Genomic DNA, 25,514 nt, shown 5'->3' on the forward strand with positions numbered 1-25,514 from the left:
TTCAAATCTCAATCCTCAGATCTCGATTTTCCGAATAGCTAGGATCATAGGCACCAGCCATCAGTGCCCTGCTTCAATCTCTACTGAGTGAGCAGGTTAAGATAAAGGAAGAACAGGAGTTAGTCACACGTATAGATAAAAAATAAGGACTTGAAAACTGAAGTGGAAAGTCGAGGAGAAGTATCCTAAAAATTTCTTCCAACTCACTAATTCTGAAACTAAAAATTCCAATCATTTATGCGCATATTATTGTGTCATAAGTGACAACTTACAATGTTCAATTTCCTGTTGGTTTTAGTATTGGTATCAGAAGGAAGGTGGTAGGAAATAGGGGCAGTTTGTCCTATGCGAAGTAGTAGAGGGCAATATTACACAAGGACTTGAATGAGACTTCCTAAGCTCCTTGTTCTCAACCCTGAGTAGCTCTGTCTGCTGCCTCCTCACCCAACCTTAGGAACATCTGGAGATATGTGAGGGGGTTGGGGGGTCCACATAACTCAAGATCCCACTGGCATGCTGTGGGAGGAGAGGAGGGCCTTACACAGTCAGAAATGCTTTATCTCAAACAACAGCCTCCCCTACACAGAGGAGAAAATACAGACTCAGCACAGTCAAAACTTGCACTTAAGATTCCCAGGTAGCCTTGGAAGAATCCAAGCCAGAATCCAGAAAGTCTTCTGATTACCCCAATCGCGTACGTGCCTGGGAGGGCACCACAGTTTTGTGAAGTTTTTTGCTTTTCAAAGACCACATTGTTTGCAGCAAATAATTGAGGTTGTTGTTCCATTTCCACTGTGCTGGAACAGGTAGATGTGAGTTCCAACAAAGAATGAGCATGTCAGGGGAAGAATTCGTCAGATATAAACCGTATTTCATACTTTTCCTAAATAAGGACATTGCTTGCAGAAACATCAGGACTGTTAATACAACAGCGTGTGCTGCTGGGTGACTGCCCGTTGAGAAACTTATCAGACCAATTACGCCTTGTTCTTTTTCTTAATCCAACTACTTCTAAGTGTTTGCCCTGGCTTCACCTTAAAATAATCTGATTTAATGTTCACTATCCTCACTTCAAAGTATGCATTCCATCAGGTTGATCAAAGTACATTATATGCACGTATATAAATATTACAAAGAAATTCTTTTGGACAGTTAGTTTGGAACAATAAAAATATTCAAGGAAGTTATGAAAAGAAATGCCACTGGAGCGAGGGGGGAGGGGATGAAGTTATGCATCCCTCTCTTCATTAGTAAGATAGCTACAGTTACAATTCAAGAAAGAGACCCCCTCCCAAGATATTTTTTTGGGGGTATAATTAGTTGGGCTGATGCTAGACAATAAATCCAGGTACAATTCCTTGTAAAGGGAAGCATTATATTGCTAGATACCATATCCCCTGTTTATTGTTTTCAAGAAAAATGTGCATAATCTTGTAGGTGTTCCATATAAAATGAAAGCACCTTGCTTTGACGGTTTTAGTGACAGCTGTGTTGTCCCCTGTCTAGAATATTTCCACAGAGTCATCTATAATTTGCAGCATACAATAATTTTTCTTTCTAATCATATTAATAAACAAGCTACGGTCACTGATTACTATTATAGAAGGAGCCTGGCCATGACAAAGAAGTGCAATTGCATTCCTCAACCATGCTGAGGCTGAAGTAAATAGGTTTTAGTGACTAGGTCACTTTCTTTTTTCTTTTTGCCAGTCCTGGGACTTGAACTCAAGAGCCTCAACACTGTTCTTGAGCTTCTTTTGCTCAAGACTAGCATCTACCACTTGAGCCACAGCGCCACTTCTGGCTTTTTCTGTGTATGTGGTACTGAGGAATCGAACCCAGGGCTTCATGCATGCTAAGCAAGCACTCTACCACTGAGCTACCTTTCCAGCCCGTGACTTAGGTCACTTTCTTTTTTCTTTTTGGTCGGTCATAGGGCTTGGGCTTGAACTCTGGGCCTGAGCGCTGTCCCTCAGCTCTTCAGCTCAAGGCTAGTGCTCTACCACTTGAGTTACAGTACCACTTCTAGGTCACTTTCTTAAATACAGTGACTCATGCATTTTACTTTCATTCCTGTGAATGAACTGTGGCATTCAACTTCACACCCCCTTTACTACTAAGCCAAATGTCCATGGAAAAACCTGTATATCACCTAAGGTAATGATCTACCTGCCAAAATACTGAAATGAGGAAAATTCCTTCCTGTCCCCCGATACTGTAGGTTATTCCCTCCTAATGTTTACAGAGGAAATGAGAAAGTCACTTTTTTAGCAGTACTGTCACCTGTAGTTACAATGACAATTATCAAAGAGGCACCTCAAGTCAAGCTCACAGACAATTCTGTGGAAACTCCCTGCAGGTAAAAGGCTCCCAGTGAGGATTAATCATGGGTATGGGTTTTGGAATGTATGAGGATTCAACTACTGCTTACACTGCTGAGCTTTCTGTCCCCCCAGCTCTTAGGCTGTAAGCTGGGAATTAAAATAATTCAGAACCCATAGGGTTAATTCAGTGAGTTCTAGTGAACAGTTAAGATTAATACACAGCAAATGATATACACTAATCCCTTCAGCCCAGTTGTTATCAGCTATAGAGCTACATCTCCAAATGTGAACAGCTACAGGCCCTTTCTCCTTTTGGAGAGGTGCTTCTATTGCTTGTAGAGGAGAGAGATCACATTCCCACTCAGCACCAATCGAGAAGCAGCAGTAGTAGACTGGGAGCTGCTTCCCAGTTTAGTGCAGTAGAGTTCCGCATGCTTTCATTTCCCTCATAGAAAGCTCAGTGTGTCCTGCTTCACCTGCCCTTTTCTATTGGTCTACAGTTTAACTAGCTCCCAGGGACCTGGCTGTAACTGTAAAGACTGAATCCTTTGGTAGAACAACCAAGATGACATATAATGGAGGTAACAGACGTCTCCAACCTGACCATCTTCTGCAGCTAAATTAATTTCTTGTGCACTAACATACATTTCCTTTTTGTTAAAGCCAGCCAGCCCTGTGTATGTAACCATGCTTTAGAAGGATCTGCTTAGTATATAGGATGACTATAAAGTCATGGCAGGGCCTTTGAAGAAGCTATAAACTCAATCCTTAATATGTCAACAGAATCAGAGTCAAGGAGAGTTTATTTTACAAAGGGCCACGAGGGCAGGGTTGTTTGAACTTCTGCCTCCGCAGTCTCAAACTATACTGAAAAGGATGATTGAAAGAATCAGACCCTGACAAAGGTAGGAAAGGGCTCTAGGAAGAATAATCAGCCAAATGCAGCCAGTAACCCATTAAAACAGTATTTTACGGTGTGGCTTTGAAATAGATATTACACAGAAACGTGGGCCAGAGTGCAGACAGTACTCTTTTACTTGGGAGTCCTGATGTTAACATTTTTACTCCAAGGACTTACAAGGTAAACAGGGGTCAATGTCTTTGGAATGGACAGAGGTGGATCTTGGAAATCTTTAAAACAGAGATATGAAATGTGGCTGTAGCTCTTCATCCTTGCTCCCTGCTGATTTTGCCTTTGGTTGGGACAATGTATACACTCATAAGCATTCGGTCTTCCCCTTCACAGTGATGCCCCTTACCCATGCTACCTGCCCTCCAGCAAATAAGCATGAAATCAATACAGACTGGTGGTATATCTTAGTGAATTACAAAGTGCAGGGAGACCTGGAAAAGGATGAGCCTCAAAATATTAATGTCTAGTTAGCAAAGGGCTGTAACAGTCCTCTAAAAAGAAATATTTGTTTTTAAGATAAAACATTACTGGGGCTGGGAAGGTGGCTCAGTGGTAGAGCGCTTGCCTTGCATGCATGAGGCCCTGGGTTCGATTCCTCAGCACCACATAAGCAAAAAGAAAAAAAAGTCGGAAGTGGCGCTGTGGCTCAAGTGGTAGAGTGCTAGCCTTGAGCTGAAGAGCTGAGGGACAGCGCCCAGGCCCAGAGTTCAGACCCCACAACCGGACCCCCCCCCCAAGATAAAAACATTACTGGTGTCAAAGTTAATGTTTCAACGTGGGTTCTTCATGGAAAAGACTAATTATAAATCTCCTAATTACTAAAAAGATCTGCTTTAGTATCTAACACACATTATGTTCACATCAAACAAAATAAGCCAATTTAGCCAGGTATAAAAGTGCTTTTTAATTTAAAGGTATCTTGGATTAGCAAGGCACCAGATGGCTCATGCTTGTAATCCAAGCTTCTCAGGGGGGACTGAGATCTGAGAATCACTATTTGAGGCAAGTCTGGGCAGGAGAGCTCCTGAGACTTGCTCAAGTGGAAGTGAAGCACTAACCTTGAGCACAAGAGGGGAGGGGAGGGAAGTGGAGAACACATACCAAGTATGTCTGTGTCTGTTGTTGAAAATCCTATTAAAGATAAATCCTAATTGTGAGGTGGGCAGCCTAAGAAAACATAATTAACACATTCTGCTTTTCGCTTTACCTTAGTGCTTACCAGGTTATTTGAGGATCCATCTTAACTTTCTTTATGTATATGCTTTAGGGATCATCCTGAAAAGTTTACTTTACACTTTTATTAGTGGCTAGTGTAGAAAGGAGGGAAAAGCTGCAGGGAAAGGAGAGAAATACAGTGCTGACATAAACTCTACAAGTGAAAAAAGACAGTTGCTGAACTTTCCAAACCATTTGGAAGAGACTTCCATTTAAAGATCATACCCAGACCACGATATTTTTATAGCCCTGTTTCTGCCTGCCAGTTTTTAGTTTTGTTTTGATTTTTTTTTTCCTAGGGATGAACCTGGAAAGGATCTAATGAAATCTTCCACACTGTCCATACTACCAAGCTTGGGTAATGTCAATGAAGTAAAAAACCAAGGAGAAGAACAAAGTGTATGTGCACTCTCATTGCTGATCTTCCAGCTGCGGACCCAGAGGAAAATTCCTTAAAATGAAGGAATTGTATCCAGTGGCTACATGAAGGATAACAAGTGCCAATTAAACTAATATTCAGTTCCTCAAAGTCATTCACTGACACCAATACAGAAAAGTTCTGTCTTGCTTGAGGTGGGAGACAGCCATCTCTGAATACAGTTAAATTATAGAAAAAGAGAAATTGCTCCCTACATTTGCTTTCTTTTTTTAATGCTGAGGATTGAACTCAGATCCTTATACAAGGGGGGCAAGTGCTCTACCACTGAGCAACAGCTCTAGACCTTTAAAACTAATTTAAAAAACCTCTAGCCCAGACTGTGAAATAGCCTACAAATTTCCTTCCAATCCCAAATCTGCACTTAGGTGAAAAGAATGTAAACAGTCAAGTACAAACTGAGGAAGTTCTCTGCAAAGTACTTCCTGTGTTGCACAGGAAGCCAAAACAAAATGGTGCAAACACATCTCACCTCTAAGCAACTCAACTTAGTGTTCTCCCTCCCCTCTATGCAACATTGTGATCCCACTGTTCATCTTCTACAAAAGAAATTCATCCTCCACAAAAAGCCTTGTCTTGCGCATGGGAGTGCACACGTGAGCACACACACAGACAGAGACAGAGACAGACACAGACAGACAGACAGACAGACAGACAGACAGACAGACAGACAGACAGACAGACAGACACACACACACACACACACACACACACACACACACACACACACACACACACACACACGGCAGCTAAATGAATGGAGGTGTAAATAGAGAATCAATTGGAATTTGGAATGGTAAATGAGAGAGAATAATGAGACAGAATAAACACTCACCTTAGTGTCTGGTTTACAATAGCTTATGAGTTTGAGAGTATTAAGGACTAAATTGCAACTCTATCCTGCCCTCCCCCCACCACCAAAAGGCCTACAAGAAGGACAGCTACATCAATTAGCCATTAATTTGAAGTCAATATTCAGAAATATTCTAGAATTTGGGATACCACAAACATTATTCTTAAAGTATTCTGTCAGGAAAAGGTACTTTAGAAATAAAAACCAAAACTTTGTGAAGACTAGCATCATTACTAGGCACCAAGGCTTTCATTATATTGAATGCCAGTGGTTATAAAAATGTGCATCTCATTTAATTTGATCCTTATGCCAGTTGAAGCAGGAATTATCAATTGTAATGAAAGGAAGAAAATTGAGGGTTAAGAGTCCCAAGTGTCAGAACCAAATCAGTCAATTCTGACAACTTCAAAACTGGTTATCAAGAAGACATACTTGGGGGCCAGGCTTGGTACAAGTTTAAACAATTCCAGCACTTAAAAGGCAGAAGCTCTCAACAACAACAAACCCTCACTTTCCTCCATCCACTTAAGCCTTCCTTAGGAGACTTAGCACCTTTTGATAGGTGCAAACTTGGTGTTATATACAAATACACAAACCATTCTAATGGAACATAAAAAATATTTATTTTGATTGGTCAATTTTTAAAAACGACAATCTGAGTGTGTTTCCACTATTTGGGGTAAACATCCTTAGAGATAAATTAAGTTATCAGGACATGTTAGAAAATGAAGCATCTCCCTAACTCTACAAGCTTTTCTTCCATTAGTTATACCCTTTGTTTAGCATTCCACAATACAAATCACCAAATTCTCTTTCATGACCTGGTCTGCTTTTTTTGGTTGGTCATGGGGCTTGAAATCTGGGCCACCGTTCTGTCCCTCAGTTCTTCAGCTCAAAGCAAGTGCCTCTAGCACTTGAGCCACAGCGCCACTTCCTGTTTTCTGGTGGTTTATTGGAGTCTCATTGATTTTTCTGCCCGGGCTGGCTTTAAACTGTGATCCTCAGATCTCAGCCTTCTAGCTCGGATGACAGGCGTGAGCCATGGGCAGCTGGCTTCTATGCTTTTTGTGGAGGAGTTTTTCTTCTCTATAATGTTCCTTTATTTGGACATCATTACATTTGCCTTTTGCATGAATGCCAACGTTCTATGAGAAATTATACATCAATTTTCCGTGTGAGGGGGTTCTGTTTTAAAGTCCTAATTTTAAAATATCTATATAAAATACCAGCTTATGTGAGAAAATTTCTACCTGACTATAATTATGAAGAATTTTTGGCTTTTAATTCTGAAAATTTGGCACACAGTAACTAGGGGGGGGAACCCCCAAAGCTTAAGGTTCTTTATCAGCATTAGTTAAGATTACACCAGTCTTCACCCTGTTGTCTACAGAAAACAATTTTTTTGGTGGTATTCTGATTTGAACTTAGTATCTTGAGGTTGCTTGGTAGCCACTCTATTCCTAAACTAACAGTTTAGAGGTAAAAAATTTTTATATCAATTTTTAGAATTAGACATTAAAGAGTTGTCATATTCATTAGAATTTACTTTTGTCTTATTCCTACTATTCATATTTACTATGTACTAAGTGTAATTAAAAATATTCTAGGCAGAAGCTCTTCTACTTGAGCCACACCTTTAGTCCATTTACTGTTCATATTCTAGGAACACTTACTCTTTTCTTCTCACATATTTATTTTACATGTAAGAAATATTAACTGACCCTATGACCCAGCAATCCCACTTTTGGGCATTTACCCAAATGATCAAAACAAGACCATACTAAAGCTACCAGCACAACTATGTTTATTGCAGCATTATTTACCATAGCTAAGATTTGGAACCAACCCAGATGCCCCTCAGTAGATGAATGGATCAAGAAAAAGTGGTGTATATATACACACTGGAATTCTACACCTCCATCAGAAAGAATGACATTGCCCTATCTGTTAGGAAATGGAAAGACTTGGAAAAAATTATATTAAGTGAAGTAAGCCAGGCCCAAAGAAACATAGGTCCCATGGTTTCCCTTATTTGCAATAACTAGCATATGTCTGAGATAAGCAGAAACAGTCAGATAAGTTGATGTTAGGTGAAATGAACCCCAAGATAGGACTCGAATGTTTTTTTTCTTTCTTGCTATTGTTTCTAACATATTTATAAGGTATTTCTTTGTTGCTTTGTATGTCCCTCCCCCACGGTATGTATAACCCCTTGTTTTCACTGTATTTGATGTTGGTATACGTTGGGGAGGGGAAGGGAAAAAACAAATCGTTTAAATAGGGATACAGGTGCACCCATTGCAACAATGAGATGTAGAAGATGGGAAAAACGAACTTCACAACTTTGGCTGGGAGAGGGGGGAGAAAAGAGGAGTGGGGGGGAGGGAGGAGGGAAGGGATGGGAAGGGGAAACAAAGGAGGAGGCAACAATGCTTGATAAGAAATGTACTCATTACCTTGCTCATCTAATTGTAACCCCTCTGTACGGTATTTTCACAATAAAAAAAGGTTAAAAAAAAAAAAAGAAATATTAACTGAGTGCCAGGGGGATGCTCAATGACACAACACAGATTTGGTTATTTTGAAGAAAATCAATTAATGTAGTCCTGTATAACTATCAGATATTTGTAGAACAATTAGTAAGACAGAAGAAAAAAAAAGTACCACTAGTTATAAAGTAAGAAAACATCTCCTATTGCATATACTATCCAAGTACAGTAATTGACAAGTGTCCTGTGAAAACACATGGTTCTACTTTCAGGGAGTAAAGTCCTACCCTATGTATCAAGATTTAAAAATGTTCCAGTGCATGCAATTTACAGGTTAAAGACTTCAAGTTCAACTCCTTATAGATGATCAGAAACATTAAGCCATTGTGTGAAATGGAGCCGTGGGTCATCTCTTCATTGTGATGGTGTGATTGGTCACTTGCCAACAGGTAATACAGAACAACAAACTAGCATTTAAAGGCACCAAAATGAGCCTGGCACTGGTGGCTCATGCCTGTAAATCTAGCTACTCAGGAGGCTAAGATCTGAGGATTGCAGTTCAAAGCCAGCCTGGGTAGAAAAGTCCCTGAAAGACTCTTATCTCCAATTCACCACTCAAAAACTGGAATTGACATTGTGGCTCAAGTGGCAGAGCAGTAATCTTGAGCAGAAAAAGCTCAGGGATACTGCCCAAGTCCTAAATTCAAGCCCCAGGACTGCCACACATACATAATGTACTACACACAAAACCAACCCAGGGAAATTAAGATTCTCAGCATTTACTGAAATACCTCAAAATAAAACAAAACAAAAACACTCAGAGAAAATGCAAAATCAAACAAGGCTATCATATTTGAAGTGCAGTTTAAACATGTTTAAACAAATAGATCAAATCAAAAAGACCACAATGAAAATTCTGAGAGCTGTTTCACATAGCCAGGTCCTATCAGGCTGTTTCTCTGGAGAAACACTGAATGAACTTGCGATCTCCACACGAGGACATATACCAGTCTATGCATGAGAACCTTGGGTTCTTCCTGCCTATTTCCCTGGGGAAAGAAAGATGATTCTAACATTTCTGGGAACTAGTCCTGCTCCCAACTTCCATAGAGATTCTCACTAGTGCTGCTTTTTCCAGCTTCCTCTAACAAAACGAAAATAGTTCACTTAAAACTTCTTTTGGTAAGGGCTAACCAGCGATTTAAATTCTTCACACTTAAAAAAAAAAAAAAAAAGATGTACCTGAAGGGTGGGATGCATAGCTTAGTTGGTATAGCACTAGCCAAAGGGCCAAAGTATCAGATGCTGAGTTGAATCCTGGTCTTGGACAAAAATAAAAGGTAGGTAGGTAGGTAGGTAGGTAGGTAGGTAGGTAGGTAGGTAGGTAGGTAAAATACACCTTTATTTATTTCAGCATGTTAAAAACAAAACAAAACAAAAACCAAAAAACAGTCTCATTATGTAGCCCTGGCTGGCCTTGAACTTGTGATCCTTCTCTCTCAATCTCCCTCTGGATGCTGGGATAATAGGCCTGCACCTGTACCTTAAATCACTTGCTGTACCATCTATGCTAGGGAGATTTAATAACAATGGTGATGAAGGTTCAGCATACAGAAATGAAAGCAAATGAAAAAAAAAATCAGCTAAATCCCAGAATGGAGCAAATAATATGCTTAGCATGTTACCCTGGACTTTTTGGGGAGGGGGGGACAATTGTGGGGCTTAAACTCAGGGCCTGGATGCTGTCCCTGAGCTCTTTGGCTCAAAGCTAACATTCTAACACATTGAGCTACAGCTCCACGTCTGGGTTTTGGGTGGCTAATTGGAGATAAGAGTCTCATGGGGACTTTTCTGCCTGGGCTGGCTTTGAACCCTGATCCTCAGATCTCAGTCACTTGAATAGCTAGGATTACAGGCATGAGCCACCAGCACCTGGCTACCTAGTACTTTTAAAGAAACTGTCTATGGTTTATTAGTCATGTTAGTTGCACAGTAAGCCTATTTCAAATGTGGGGGAGGGGAAGGAATAGGTTGTTTTTCAGTGCCACAAGCAAACTCACACTGTTAAGAACTAGAGAAGGGCCGGCAAAGCCCCCACATCACAGGGTTCTTTCAGAAGGGCAGGCCTAGTCCACAACCTCATGAGGTCAAATGGCTGCCTTAAAACCCCATGAGTCAAGAGTAAGCAGTCATAAACAGAAACAAGAAATAAACACTAGATCGAGCTCATGATTTCATCTGAGAGTCCTATGACCTTCCCATTCAAACTCCCAGCTGGGTTTTCATTAATTGGGTCTCTTCAAACACTCTGAGCACCAGGCTTAAGAGAAACACGGAGAAAAACTTTAAAAACTGATAAGAAACACATTGACATGGGGTCTAACGCTGAGATAGGCCATCTGGATCCTTGTATTTAGGCAAAGTTTGTTTGATGCAAAGAGTTTACCTAATCACATAAGCTATATAAATATTAAGATCAAAAGTCCTACCTTGGGCTGGGAAGGTGGCTCAGTAGAGTGCTTGCCTTGCATGCATGAGGCCCTCAGCACCACATGAGCAGAAAAGGCCGGAAGTGGAGCTGTGGCTCAAGTGGTAGAGTGATAACCTTGAGCTAAAGAGCTGAGAGACAGTGCCCAGGCCCAGAGTTCAGGCCCCACGACTGACCACCCCCCCCACACACAAAAAAAAATAGTCCTACCTTGCACAGCTGTCACGAAAACGGATGATACAAGAAATGAGAGACTGACAGGCAGATATCTAACAAAAGCCAAAAGGTCTACGTGTGGCTAGTGCCTACTCTGCCCTGGCATTCTGCAGGACTGAAGAGTATATGATGGCTTCACACTTTGGCCATGAAACAATATTCATGGTATTGGTAATGTTTAGAGGACTGGCAAATATTTTGCTTAATGATTTACTTTAGAAGTGAATAAGACTTCCATTTCACATGTGAGAATTTTGGCATAAGATTAACAAATCTTATCTAGGGACTCAGAACACTGTCCCTTAGTGTTTTTGCTCAAGGCTAGTGTTCTACGACTCTGAGCCACAGCTCTACCAGCAGTTTTTGGATAGTTAATTGGGGATAAAGTCTCAGTTTCTGCAGGGGCTGGTTTTGAACTATAATCCTCAGATCCCAGACTCCTGAGTAGCTAAGATTACAGGTGTGAGCCACCAGCATCTTGCTAAGAGTTGAAATTTTTATTTATTTTCCTGGTCCAGTGGCTTGAACTCTGGCCCTCAGAACTGACATAAGCTTCTTTATAGTACTGATGTTTACTGAGACATTATTCACAATAGCCAAAGGAGAGAGACAATCAAAGTGTTCCTCAATAAATGAGTAAACAAAATGTACACAATCCAAGAATGGAATTCTATTCAACTATAAAAGAAAATGACAACATTTGTGAAGTCAGTGATAGAACGTTTACCCAATTTATGAGAGAGACTGAGTTTGATTTCCCAGAACTGACAATATTTTTAAAAAAGAAATAGAAGTTTTAAGCAATATTGCCTTCCAAAATCATTTTGCTATAAAAAAAAAGGCCAAAAATAGAAACACTTCAATATTTAGAAGAGACAATTCACAGAAAAAGGACAGAAAGAGGAGGAGGCAATGCCAACAGTTTGCTTGAGTTAATGAAAGTATTTTGGAGGTAGCTGTACAACAAGGTGAATGTACTAAATTTTATGTAATCACACCATTTTATTTAATTACATAATTAAGAACTGTAACATGACAATTTAGAAAATATAAAATTGATATTGTTAACATACCCAAACTCCCTGAATTTTAACTCTAAATGTATGCATTACATGGTATACAAATGGTATCGTTCAATAAAGTTTTTAGTTTGTTATAGGTTATGAAACCCATGCTGACCTCAAACTTGAGTTGATCTTCCTGCTTTATCCTCCTAAAGGTTGGGAATATTGGCACCATGCTCAGCCAATAAATTTCTTTTCATACTATTTAGGATATAATGTACTGACAATTAGAAATCACATAGATTGCCGGGTGCCGGTGGCTCACGCCTGTAATCCCAGCTACTCAGGAGGTTGAAATCTGAGGATCACGGTTCAAAGCCAGTCAGTGCAGGCAGGAAAAACTGTGAAACTCTTATCTCCAATAAACCACCAGAAAACCAGAAGTGGTTCTGTGGCTCAAGTGGTAGAGCACTAGCCTTGAGCTGAAGAGCTGAGGGACAGTACCCAGGGTCAGAGTTCAAGCCCATGACCGACTTTAAAAAAAAAAAAAAAAAACACAGATCAATGAGAAGAGTTTGAAAGCAAGCACACAACTGCACTACCCTAAGCAATGTTAGGAAAGGTTAACAAAATTACACACACACACAGTATCACACACATGAGTCCACATATTTCAAAGTACATGAGATGAGCAATTTCCAACCCTAGGGCAAGTGCATGTGTTATGTATGGAGCTGTAGTAAGCAGGGATGTCTGTTCCTTGTTAATTGCACATCATTCTAGCTTAGGAAAACAAGCTTTCTACCAGGAATTCCTCACAGTTGTTAGGAATATCCAGAAATGATATATCCACATCTGTTCAGGTTTGCCTTTAAACCTGCTCAGCTTCCCGGGTTTCATTTTAGAATTTACTTCTAAGAAAGAATTTTGACAAAACAAAGTGAACATCAGGTATCACTGTATTTAATATACCATACAAAATTACAAACAAGTCTTAAAAGTAATCTGAGGCAAGCGCTGATAGCTCACACCTGTAATTCTAGCTACTCAGGAGGCTGACAGCTGAGGATTGTGGTTTGAAGCCAGCCAGAGCAGGAAAGCCTAGGACTCTCTAATTAACTACCCAAAAAGCCAGAAGTGGAGGAGATGTGGCTCAAATATAGAGCACTAATCTTGAGCACAAAAGCTAAGGGACAGTACTTAGGCACTATGTTCAAGCCTTAGGACCCTACGTTCAAGCGCGGGAACTCTCTCTCTCTCTCTCTCTCTCTCTCTCTCTCTCTCTCTCTCTCTCTCTCTCTCTCTCTCTCTCTCTCTCTCTCAGGCCAGATATTCTGCAGTTTAAAGAATGAATGTGGTTTCTAATTGTGTAGATTATTGAAGTCTAGGTTTGGGTTAATCTTAGTCTTATTTGGGAGATACTGCTAAAAAAAAAATAAGATACTCTATTTACTTTAGAAGGTTTGAACCCAAGAAAAGTTCAGTGTTAACGCTTCATTCAACCTGAGCATTTCTTTTCAAAAGAATATCAAATTGACTAAAGCAGAGTCTGAAGCTAGTAGAAAATAAAAGGATTTAAAAATCAGTCACTTGGGGAAAAGACCAATTAACACTACAACTGAGCCAGACAGTAACCAAGACAGAATGGCAACAAGAAGACAATCTCCAAACATGGAGAAGCCGGTCCCAGCTCTGAGAACTATTCTATATAAAGAGATTTCCTGGATCGAGGCTTAAGTTTCTTAACAGTGGAATAAAACAAAACATTACAACACTAAGCTCTCCCTAAGGGAATTTAAGGGAAAGCTTTGAAGAAAAGCTGGATACGTGACACTACAGGAGAAAATTTTGTGATCACTGCATCAAGAGGTTTTTAACTCATCAATTAGAAAACATGACCCTGAAAAAGAGCCGGAATACGTTAGGTAGTCACAGGGAAAATAAATATCAAGTGGGCCTGTTTTCTCTCCAGAGGGAAGACCTTCTCCCACCATCAGATACCAAACTTTATGGTGGCCATTTGTCCTGACAATGTGTAGTCTATTATTGCCACTAGGAAAAATGTAGCAACATTCCATAACAAAAGCAGCAGCAAGATGCTGTGCAAAACAAGACAGGACTGAGTCCTGGCTGCATCACCCTACCTTCCCCTAGCCGGCTCATTCACTCATCCTCTCTAGGTTGGTTTCCCTAGCTAAGACATCAGTTTCTAACGTATACAAGGCTTCCAATTGCTTTACATATGAAAGATTTAAAAATGTGAAGACCAGCCAGTAGCTCAGCTCTGAGAAGCTGAAAGCCTAGACTCATTACTGCACAGTTAAGTAAGTAGAATTCTCCTTCAATTCATAGCAGAATTAGAGTGCTTTTATTTGGAGGTGCTTCCAAAGTAGCCGCCATAATTAAGGAGAGGAGGACAGTGGGTCTGCTGCAGAGAGAAGGAAGAGCCGAGAGCAAGGTGATTAACAACTTATGTAGCCAGGCTTTAAGACCACAGAACAGTGGTCTGGGGTCAGTTGTGATGGAGGCCTCCGTGAGTAAAACCCTCGAAGATGAAAATTCATAACTGTGTTGTTGAGCTCTAAGTATGCAAGGAAGGAGACAGCTTGTCACTATTAGCCTTTATTAACACAAACTAGGAGCCGGGAATGGGGTGTAGTGGTAGAGCGCTTGCCTAGCATGCATGAAGCCCTGGGTTTGATTCCTCTGCACCACATAAATAGAAAAAGCTGGAAGTGGTACTGTGGCCCAGGTGCCTTGAGCACAGAGAAGCTCAAGGACAGTGTCCAGGCCCTGAGTTCAAGCCCCAGGGCCAGTAAAAACAAAACAAGTAGGGAGGGAGGGAAGGAGAGTGGGTATGGGTGGGCAAGCAGATGAGCAAGAAAGCTCCAAGCAAGCTAGCTAGAAACCAATGAGTGCAAGTACATGGGTAATCCTAGCTATATAGGAGGCTGAGATCTAGAGGATTTGAGGCCAGCCCAGGCAGACAAGTTAGCTAGATTTCATAACCAAACTAACCAGAAAAAAGCCAGGATAAAGGCATGGCCCTATTGTTAGAATATCAGAGTAATAAAGGCAATGCCCCCAAAGTTCAAAACTCAGTACTTCCCCCACCCCTACACAAAACAATCCATTTACTCCTAAGGAAATGTTGCCTTGCTAGACAACAGATCATTGTAAAGGCTTACTGTTCTTCAGACAGTGAGTCAGTAGCATCTTTATAAACACACCAGAAATAAAAGCAAGGCAAGCAGAGCACATTTTGTGAACAAAGTTCAACTGTTTCTTCCTTGTAGGAACAATGCCCCAGACATGTCTGCATTTCTATAGCTGCCTAGTTGTAATGAAAAACAAAAGCAAACACAAACAAACAAAAAAGCTGCCTAAATAGAACTTGTGGTTTTAAAATTCAGGAAATTCTGGTTGTATGCATGTAACACAAAAATCATTAACGATTTCTCTTCAGAGCTGATGATGAACACTCTACCAGCAGGCTACATTCCTAGCCCCTCAGGCATTAAAACATTTTTTAATTGTTATATAAAGTTGATGTACAAAAGGGTTATAGTTTGTGAGGCTCTTGTTTCCAATTAAGCAGCCCCCAAAACGATGCAAGTGGCTAAGCACTGTAATCCTAGCAACTCAGGAGACAGAGATCTAAAGATCGAGGTTCAAAGCCAGCCCAGGTAGCAAAGTCCAAGAGACTCATCACCAATAAATCACCAGAAACCGGAAGTGGCACTGGAGCACTGGCCTTGAGCTGAAGAGCTGAGGGCCAGAGTTCAAGCCCCACAACCGACCAAAAAAAAAAAAAAAAAAAAAAAAAGATGCAAGTGGAGCTATAGCTCCAGTGATAGCCTTGTGCAGAAAGAAAGAAAGAAAGAAAGAAAGAAAGAAAGAAAGAAAGAAAGAAAGAAAGAAAGAAAGAGAGAAAGAAAGAAAGAAAGAACGAAAGAGAGAAAGAAAGAACGAAAGAGAGAAAGAAAGAGAGAAAGAAAGAAAGAAAGAAAGAAAGAAAGAAAGAAAGAAAGAAAGAAAGAAAGAAAGAAAGGAAAGAAAGAAAGAAAGGAAAGAAAGAAAGAAAGGAAAGAAAGAAAGAAAGGAAAGAAAGAAAGAAAGAAAGCAAGCTCAGGGACAGCACCCAGGCCCAAGGTTCAAGCCCCTGGACTTGTAAAAAGGGAAAAAAAAAAAAAAAAAAAAAAAAAAGCCATGCTCTTCACTGTGTACTAGTGGTACTCAGTAACTGGCTCACATTTCATTGAATGCAAGCTGCAGTAGTTATGACCAGATGTCATGTTTTGGGAGGTCCTGCAATCCTGGTATGTTACCAAGGGGGATACATTTACATTTTTTTGAGGGTATTCATATTTTTTGGTTTTGTAGCCTAAACCCTTTCAAGATTAGGTCACAATGACAGCATTATGTCAAGCAAACACTCATATAAAGGCTCGCCCCTGTCACTCCAAGTTCTAAAATTATTAGCTCCAATAATGCTCCTCTTCTGGTCTGCTTGGAACAGCTAGAAGCTACTTACAGTTACCGAGCAACACAAAGACCAGAAGTTCCCAGAAACCATCACAATGACGCTATATTCAAGTGGCCACTTGCCTAGTAGGAAGCTCCTAAACATTGCGCTGTGCTAGTCAACACTTAATCATAGCTGCTTAGGCCAAAAGACTGAAACATCCTAAAGCCAGGCCGGACTCAGGCCTCTAACTCAAAGACCAGTTGCCAGCAACAAGAAATAAATTTCATTTCCTTCTACTTTCCGTTGGTTATCATCGTTAGGTTGTTTTGTGTTTTAACATTCCAAAGGGGCAGAATATCTACTTAAAAGAACTCTGGCAAAAGTTGAAAAATATATGGCAGAAAGAAATGCCTACAAGCCAAATGTCATACAAGTTATTCTGCTACTCAATTACTTTTAATCGTATTAAAATGTAAGATAAAAAGCATGATATGGAACTTCTTAATCAGCCAAATAAAAACTATGATTGGGTTTAAAAAAACAACTAAAAAACAACATGAAGAAAACATCAAGATTATCCATGTAGAGGACAAAGATAACCTGGCTACTTGCTCTCTCTGGAGACAACAAGCAGAATTACACACCACCATAGGTGAGATGGGACCAGATTAAATAAGACCTAAATTATTAGATATTTTGGGGTAAAAGCTGCAGAAAAGCCAAGAGTTTAAGTAAATTGTACATCTGCTCCCAATCCCCAGAGAAAGTTCCTGAGAGCACTACTTAGGTCTGAGTGGTCATATTCTTTCCATCTAATCTCCGATGTAAAAAGGTTCCATTTCTTACCACACCCAAAAAAGCCCCTTATGATGACCCCATCAGAGACTACTTACGTTCAAAGCATTCTTTGCAGCTTCTGCTTCTGAGCGACTGTCAAAACTGACAAAACCTACGGGCTGTGGAAAGAAAGGCAACTATGGAGTGACCAAGATCAGGCAATGTCTGCTTTTCCAGATCAAGAATGATCTCAAACTGAACAGCTAACATAAAGAAATGAACCCCCCCAACCAATGAGCAGAAATAAGAAAAGCAGTCCCAAAAAATCATGACTCAAAGGCTTAACCAAATTTCTAACACCAATCATAGGGACGGTGAGGGTAGTTCTTAAAGGGTACAGCCGGGGATTTAGAGAAGAAGCAAATCTACAAGTGATTGGAAGGTAAGCAGCAGTGAGTAAGAGGACTGAGGAAAATCTGAGTCAGAGAGGCTCTACATTCCTAAATCAAATTCCCTGTCCCTCAGTTTCTTCATCTTTTAAAATGTAAAGGAAAGCAAATCACCTTTAGGCATACTTTAAGTGCAAGGAATACAACGACATAATGGTAAAAGCGCTATTCACTGAGTACATGAATCCCAAAGGATGCCTTTTAAAAAAAATTCTGTGTTCAGTTAGGCATGAAAGCATATTGTCCCAAGTACGGGCATAATCCCACTGGATGCCAGGTTTTAGGGACTAGCAGGATGTCTGTGATTTAGCTTATTTCTGATGAATCAAGTGGGATGAAAGTATGCCAAGTGCTCAATTTAAAGAAAAAAAAAATTTTTAAGCACGTAGCTAGTCTTCAAGAGACTTGAAGGAACTATTAGAGGCAATAATTACCAGCTTTATTCTGTACTTTCCATGTTCCATGTTAGACTTGGGACTCTGCCTGATCAGAGTCAGAATAAATCTTCACCATCTGATAATCCTAACGATTGTAAAAGTTTGCCTATTGAATCTCATAAAAGGAAATAGGAAAAAGTGAGGAGTACAAATGATTTGGCCAGTAATTTATTATCCTTTCCTTTGAATTCACAAACCGGTCTGGAGGAATGTGTGGGTAGCCTTTTAGATAGTCCCAAACATCCTAGCCAAAGACTATAGAATTACCTATCACTTCCCTGTGTGAATTCCTAATCTATCTCATCTTTAATTTTAAAGCAACAACAGAAAAATCAAATCTAAATTAAAATTTAAGAAAATGAATGTATTAGGAGGATACTGCTGGCTCACACCTGTAATCCTAGCTACTCAGGAGGCTGAGATCTGAGGATCATGGTTCAAAGCCAGCCCGTGCAGGAAATTCAGTGAGATTCTTATTTCCAATAAGCCACTGAGAAAACTGGACGTGGCACTATGCCTCAAGTGGTAGAACACTAGCCTTGAGCTAAAGAGCTCAGGGACAGCACCCAGGTCCAGAATTTAAGCCCCATGACCAAAGGGGGAAAAAAAAGAAAAGAATGTAGGAAAAGTTTCTTGTAGACATTATCTAAATTCTGTAGCTGTGAAGGTGGCTCAGTGGTAGAGTGCATTCCTTGCATGCATAAGGCCCTGGGTTCAATTCCTCAGCACCACATAAGCAGAAAAAGCCAGAAGTGGTGCTGTGGCTCAAGTGGTAGAGCACTAGCCTTGAGCTGAAGAGCTGAGAGACAGCACCCACGCCCAGAGTACAGGCCCCACAATCGACCAAAAAAAAAAAAAAAAAAAAAAGATCTAAAATCTTACCTGCTTAGACGTAAGCTTTATAAGAGAGCCTTCATAGCCCTAAACATAAAGGAAAAACAAGTTTAGCAAAGAGTACTATGGGAAGAATCTAATTGTAATAGCATTTTGCTCCAATAAAGTAAGTATTTTGTGATTCTAAACTATCTAGCTCTTTTTCATAAATGCCTCCAAATTGCCTGGGAAAGCAACACACACACACACACACACACACACACACACACACGCATGTACACACAGGCACGCATGTATACACGTGCATGCATGTACGCACGCGCACACACACACGTATGCTTAGGGTATAAAGTTTATGCATTTCTATTTCTTTTTGGGGTTCAATTTCTGTGGGGGTTGAACTCAGGGTTTGAGTTCTTTTGATTTAAGGCTAGTGTTCTACCACTTGAGGTCACAGTGCCACTTGGTTTTTGGTGGTTAACTAGAGATCAGAGTCTCAAGGACTTTCCTGCTTGGGCTGGCTTTGAACAGGGATCCTCAATGTCAGCCTCCTGAGTAGATCAGATTACAGTGAGCCATCAGCACCTGACTAGTTATCTATATTTCTGTTATGTTTTTTCCACGAAGTATGCAATGGTAAGGATACATGTGTATTTGTCAACAGACCTTTTTTGTTGCTGTTTAGAAAAGAATAGGACTTCTACAAAACTGGGAGAGGAAATGGTTAAATTTAATAAGCAGAGGTGGTCAGGGCATGCTTAATTATAAATCTGCACTAGAACAACAGTTCTATATACAGTTAAATATACACTATATAACAGTTAAATATACACTATATACCTTCATCAAGTTTTTAAAACTCATGGGGAAGTAGATCAGTGACAAAGTACTTATCTAGTATGCATAGGTCTGGGTGGCATCCTTGGCAATGTAAGTGAACAAATGAAAGACTTTCACTTTAAAGACAACACTTTAAAACTACCAGAAAATCTGGGCACCGTTGGCTCATGCCTGTAATCCTAGATTCTCAGGAGAATCTCAATTTGAAGCCAGCCTGGCAGAAAAGTCCCTGTGAAACTTATCTCCAATTAACCACCAGAAATCCAGAAGTAGTGCTGTGACTCAAAGTGGTAGAGTGCTAGCCTTAAGCAAAAGAAGCAGTAATACTGCATTTAGGTGAGTTCTTCTGCTAATTTAATGGGGCAGCCAGTTTTTAGGGTGGTATGTATTCTGGACACATATAAGCCTCCCATTAAGTTTCTATGGCACCTCATGGATGGAAAAATCTCTTTCTCTTCTCTCTCTCTCTCCCCCCCCCTCCCAGCTTGTAGGGGTTAGAGTAAAAATAGTATGTTTATTTCTTTTTTTTTTTTTTTTGTCAGTCGTGGGGCTTGAACTCTGGGCCTGGGCGCTGTCCCTCAGCTCTTCAGCTCAAGGCGAGTGCTCTACCACTTGAGCTACAGCGCCACTTCCGGTTTTCTGGTGTTTTTTTGGAGATAGGAGTCTCACGGTCTCTCCTGCCCGGGCTGGCTTTGAACCACGATCCTCAGATCTCAGCCTCCTGAGTAGCTAGGATTACAGGCATGAGCCACCAGCGCCCGGCAGTATGTTTATTTCTGAAAACAACCAATGGCTATTGGCTCCCACTGATGGATGACATAAGGGAAACCCCCCTTGACATGATTAACCATATACCCATCAGTATGGAGACAGATTTGCACACTAGGGTCAGCCAGCAGGGACTTTAATTATAGAGGGTTATTGGGATCGAATGTAACCATGTCCTCACTTCAGCACTGGCATTTGATTCATTCTCATGTTTTCTCATCAGTACACTAGCTACTATAAACATTTCACCTGGAAGGCCTTGATCTCTTCTGAGAAGACGTCAGGATGCACAGTACCATCTCCTTTCTTTTTTCCAAGGGACTCCCACTTAAAAAGACTGGAGGCATGGTGAAGGCCTTAGAGATAAAGGCCAAATAGGTATTCCACTCTCTAAAATACCACTGGAAAGAATAGACCGTGTTCTCAAGTCACAAATAAGGGTGAAATGTTTGACTCCTGGCGCTGCCATATATTACATGAGTCAACTTGTACATTATTTCTCCAATGGCTTGCAGCTTTGTTTTCATTATTATTTTTATTTTTTATCAGTCATGGAGCTTAAATCCAAGCCTGAGCACTGTCCCTCAGCTCTTCAGTTCAAGGCGAGCACTCTGCCACTTGAACCACAGTGCCACTTCTGGGTTTCTGGTGGTTAGTTGGAGATAAAGAGTCTCACGGACTTTACTGCCCAGGCTGGCTTTGAACTGTGATCCTCAGATCTCAGCCTCCTGAGTAGGTAGGATTACAGGCGTGAGCCACTGGCACCCGTCTTATTTTCATTATTTGAAACTATTGGGCTAACATGCTATAAAGAACTGTAATGCTACTTAAGTGAGAAAATTTATGGAGGAGTCTGGTTTGCTAAATCTTTTACTGTACATACATGGAACGGTATTTCTGTCTTAGGATGAATGCTACTCTACAAGGGAAAAACTGATCCATTCACACAAGTGCAATTCAAAAGCAATTCAGGAAATTAAATGAAGCTGGCACTCTCTCCATACACCACCTCTTAACTTTCGACTTCCTATGTTCCAGCCTTCTACCTCACTTTTCTATTCCTCTCTGTCCAGTTGTTATTGCTCTCCCACAGGGATGGTTATCATCTTAAGAGTTCTGTTCACGGGGCTGGGAAGGTGGCTCAGTGGTAGAGCGCTTGCCTTGCATGCATGAGGCCCTGGGTTCAATTCCTCAGCACCACATAAGCAAAAAGAAAAAAGCCAGAAGTGGCACTGTAGCTCAAGTGGTAGAGCACTAGCCTTGAGCTGAAGAGCTGAGGGTCAGCGCCCAGGCCCAGAGTTCAGGCCCCGCGACCGGACCAAAAAAAAAAAAAAAAAAAGAGTTCTGTTCACTACTAAACTTTACTGGGCATAACTGACTCCTCCCTCAACCTTTTCTACCCTCCTTTCCAACCCAGGCATTTTCAGATGCACATCCTATTCACTTTCTTTCCCTATTAAGCTGAATCCTGTCCCTCAATATGTCCCTATTTCAATCATGATGGATGTTTGGTCAGGAACATGATTTTCCTTTACTTAATCATGAGTGTGGCCCCAGCAAGGAACTGCTGCAAACCTATCCAACTGACTAATACACATCCTGGACCCAGGCCCTCAGTTCATGATGCCTTCCAGTTTTACTCTAAGATTTCAGTCCCAGTAATGCTAAGTACCTCTCAAATGATTTTATTTCCACACCCAGGAAGAACCGGCAGCTGTATTGAATATTTCACTAAACACTAGGAAATATTCTTCTCAATTCATACAATCTTATATTATATATAAATATTCTTCTCAATTCATACAATCTTTATCTTATAAAATTGTGTTTTACTTTGCTTAAAACTTAGGACTTCGGCTGTACAAAAAGTGTTTGTTAGTTTCTTAACCTAGTTCATAAAAGCCTACTTACTATTCAAACTAATATGGAAACTAAGGATGGGGCTTGACTTGCATTACAGCATTTATAATTCCCTTTGGGGACTGCCCTTACTGGAGCATTAACTCAGGGCCTGGGGGCTGTACCTTAGGTTTTTTTACTCATTTCAGCCATTGCTCCAGTTCTGCCCTTTTGGTGGTTAGAAATAATACTCTCGAGTATTATTACAGCTCGGAGAGCCTGAGCTGGCTTTGAACTGTGACCCTCAGATCTCAGTCTCCTGAGTAGCTAGGATTTATAGGTGTATGCCACTAGCTCACGGTGATAGTTTATATACATAATAAATTATGGTAACTTTCTGCAATGCTGGAGATTGAACCCAGGGCCTTGTGTATGCATTAAGCAAGGATACCACCTCTGAGCTACATCCCCAAACCAATTTATGAACTGTACATAGGAGTGAACCCCCAACTGGAAGAGAATGAACAGGGATATTCTAAGGCTGGTCTCCATGGAATAGAGACCTGTGGGGCTAGGTGCATATCTGCATTAAGAGAAAAGACTTTCCCCTTGGGAGCCCCAAAGATAATTTTGGTCTGTCATCCTGAGAGGTGATAACAGAGCTCACTTGTTAACTTTCCTTTATTTCAGTTAACTTTCATTAACTTTTTAACAAACATCTGTTTACAAGGTGCTTTCTCAAACTCTTTCATTCCTCAAAGGGAGGGAGGGAGCCCCAAATCATGTACATATACAATCTTTTTGTCTTCAGTGACTTCTGAAAGAGAGAAAAGGTACCTTAAATGGTCTGAAAAGTAGGTAGAGTTCTCGAGGTTTGATGTCCAGAGGGAGACCACTGACAAACAGAGTCCGAACCTGGAAAATTAAACGTAACAAGTAAGCAAGGCTCAAAAAAGCCACACTTCTCTAAATATTCATAGCTTCTACCATAGCTTTCCTGACTCTTGCCGTATGGATTATTCTAAGTAAATTATAACTGATTTAAAAATATGGACAATGTCCCCTTCCCCAACCAGCCACAGCTCAGTGGTAAAATTTGGGAAGAGGGAGGTTCCAGATAATTTTAAAATACTAGCTTACAAAATCTACCTCTTCCTCTGCTCCAACTGACTGGATTATATAATATCCTTTAAAATCATCAACAACAACAACAACAATTTTTTTTTGCTTGTTTTTGCCACTGCTTCCTTAGTAGACTATACAGGAGAGAGGGGAAGGCAAGGTCTGATAAGTAAGAATCACAGGCAAAGACAAGTATTAACCATGTCAGATCAGTTGGGAACCACATAGCACATTCTGGAGGGAGAATGGGACAAAACCGAATAGGGACCTGAGGAGACCTGGTCAAAAGACTCAGATCAAGACAGTATATCCAAATACCTGCACACAGACATACAATTACTTTTTAGTTGTTTTCTTTTTTTCGGGGGGAGGGGGGGAGAGACAGGGGTTTGAGCTTAGGGCCATCATTCCTTGCTACTACCTGACTTATTATGGTTATTTTCTTAGGATTTCACTGTCTGATCCATGATTACATTAGGCTTCTCAATGCTCGGATTACAAATGTGAACTTTTCTGCTTGTGTTGGCCTGGAACCACAATCCTCCCCAATTACAACTTCACACATAGCGTGTTTTCACAGATATGAACCACTGTACTCAGCTATGGGTTGAGAAGAGGTTTGTGAACTGTTCTGCCAGGGCTGACCTCAACCTGCGATCTTCTAACACTGTCTCACAAGTAGGATTACAAGCATGAGCCACCAGCACCTTTGTTTTTTGGCTTTTATAAATAAAACTGCATTACACATGAATATACTATTTATTGTAAAGTGTATGCTTTATTTCTGAATGAATAGGAAATAGTATTTTTTTTTTCTTTTTGTCAGTCATGGGGCCTGAACTCTGGGCCTGGGCTCTGCCTCAGCTCTTCAGCTCAAGGCTAGTGCTCTACCACTTGAGCCATAGCGCCACTTCCACCTTTTTCTGTTTATGTGGTGCTGAAGAATCGAACCCAGGGCCTCATGCATACAAAGCGCAAGCACTCTACCACTGAGCTACCTTCCCATCCCAGAAATAGTATTTTCACTTGCCCTGTTCTCGGTTCTTTTTCTGAATTCTTGCTTTGCTAAATTTCTCTTCTCTTTGTGAAATTTGACTGTCAAAACGTATAAAGTTTGGGTTGGGAAGGTGGCTCAGTGGTAGAGTGCTTGTCTTGCATGCTGAGGCCATGGGTTCAATTCCTCAGCACCACATAAGCAGAAAAAGGTGGAAGTAGCATCATGGCTCAAGTGGTAGAGTGCTAATCTTGAGCTGAAGAGCTGAGGGACAGTGCCCAGGCCCAGAGTTCAAGTTCCACAACCGACTTAAAAAAAAAAAAAAAAAAAAAGGTTTGTAAGACTTTTCCAGACTTGGCCCACAGACTCTTTATTAAAAGCCCACTAAGCTGCCCAGCCCTTTCAATTTAAATATTGAGTGTTAGCCAATATCCCAAGATAGCTCTAACATACTGATGTGTGGACACATACGGTGAGTGTTTTGTGCTTTAGAACATGGTAAATAGTCAGTGTGTACTTAAAGCAAATGAGTATTCTACTGGGCTGGGTGAAATCATTTGTAACAATTAGGTCATTTGTTGTCCAAATTTCTTCTACTTCGAAGATTCCAGAGGAAAAATGTTCTTAACAGGCTAAAGCTACTTTACTGACAACTGCAAAAGAACTCCACTACGATGAGTCCTTGCTAACCCTTGAGTCTCCTCCTACTGTGCCAAACTGTTAACCTTGACTATCCCAGCCTAGACAACCTGGGCAGGACACAAAAGCTGCCTCTTACTGGGATTCTGCCAAGTGCTCATAGTGTCCCAGACACTGCAGGCTTTCCCTAGATTGCAGACATTTGCATGGAAATAACATGATAAGCAGATACTAGGTTTTAAAGTCAGGATACCGGTTAACTATGTGACAGAAATTTACTAGGATATAAGGAATTCTCCCAGGAATGATTACCATTTATCACACTGTTTTACACACTTGTAAGTCAAGCAACTGACCAACAAAATTGGGAATTACCCAGGAAGCTTTATCTAGCCCAGCTCCAACGGCT

General features: G+C 40.7%; 1 protein-coding gene across 5 annotated transcripts in view; it reads right to left on the reverse strand.

Moving 5' to 3' along the window:
• The window catches only part of Rbpms (RNA binding protein, mRNA processing factor), a 179,706-nt gene that overhangs the window by 72,089 nt on the left and 82,103 nt on the right, over nucleotides 1-25,514 (reverse strand). For all 5 annotated transcript variants that reach the window (XR_011370757.1, XM_070016252.1, XM_070016251.1 and 2 more), the window contains exons 2-4: nucleotides 23,188-23,265; nucleotides 18,952-18,990; nucleotides 17,300-17,362 (exon numbers count right to left, since the gene is read on the reverse strand). Coding sequence is in view for 4 of the 5 variants with exons in the window: in XM_070016252.1 (XP_069872353.1) it covers nucleotides 17,300-17,362; nucleotides 18,952-18,990; nucleotides 23,188-23,265 (180 nt within the window). In the remaining variant the exon portion in view is untranslated. The remainder of the gene's footprint in view (nucleotides 1-17,299; nucleotides 17,363-18,951; nucleotides 18,991-23,187; nucleotides 23,266-25,514) is intronic.

The sequence above is a fragment of the Dipodomys merriami genome, unplaced genomic scaffold (genome assembly GCF_024711535.1).
Source record: "Dipodomys merriami isolate MVZ:Mamm:240054 unplaced genomic scaffold, mDipMer1.0.p SCAF_12, whole genome shotgun sequence".
Taxonomy (NCBI): domain Eukaryota; kingdom Metazoa; phylum Chordata; class Mammalia; order Rodentia; family Heteromyidae; genus Dipodomys; species Dipodomys merriami.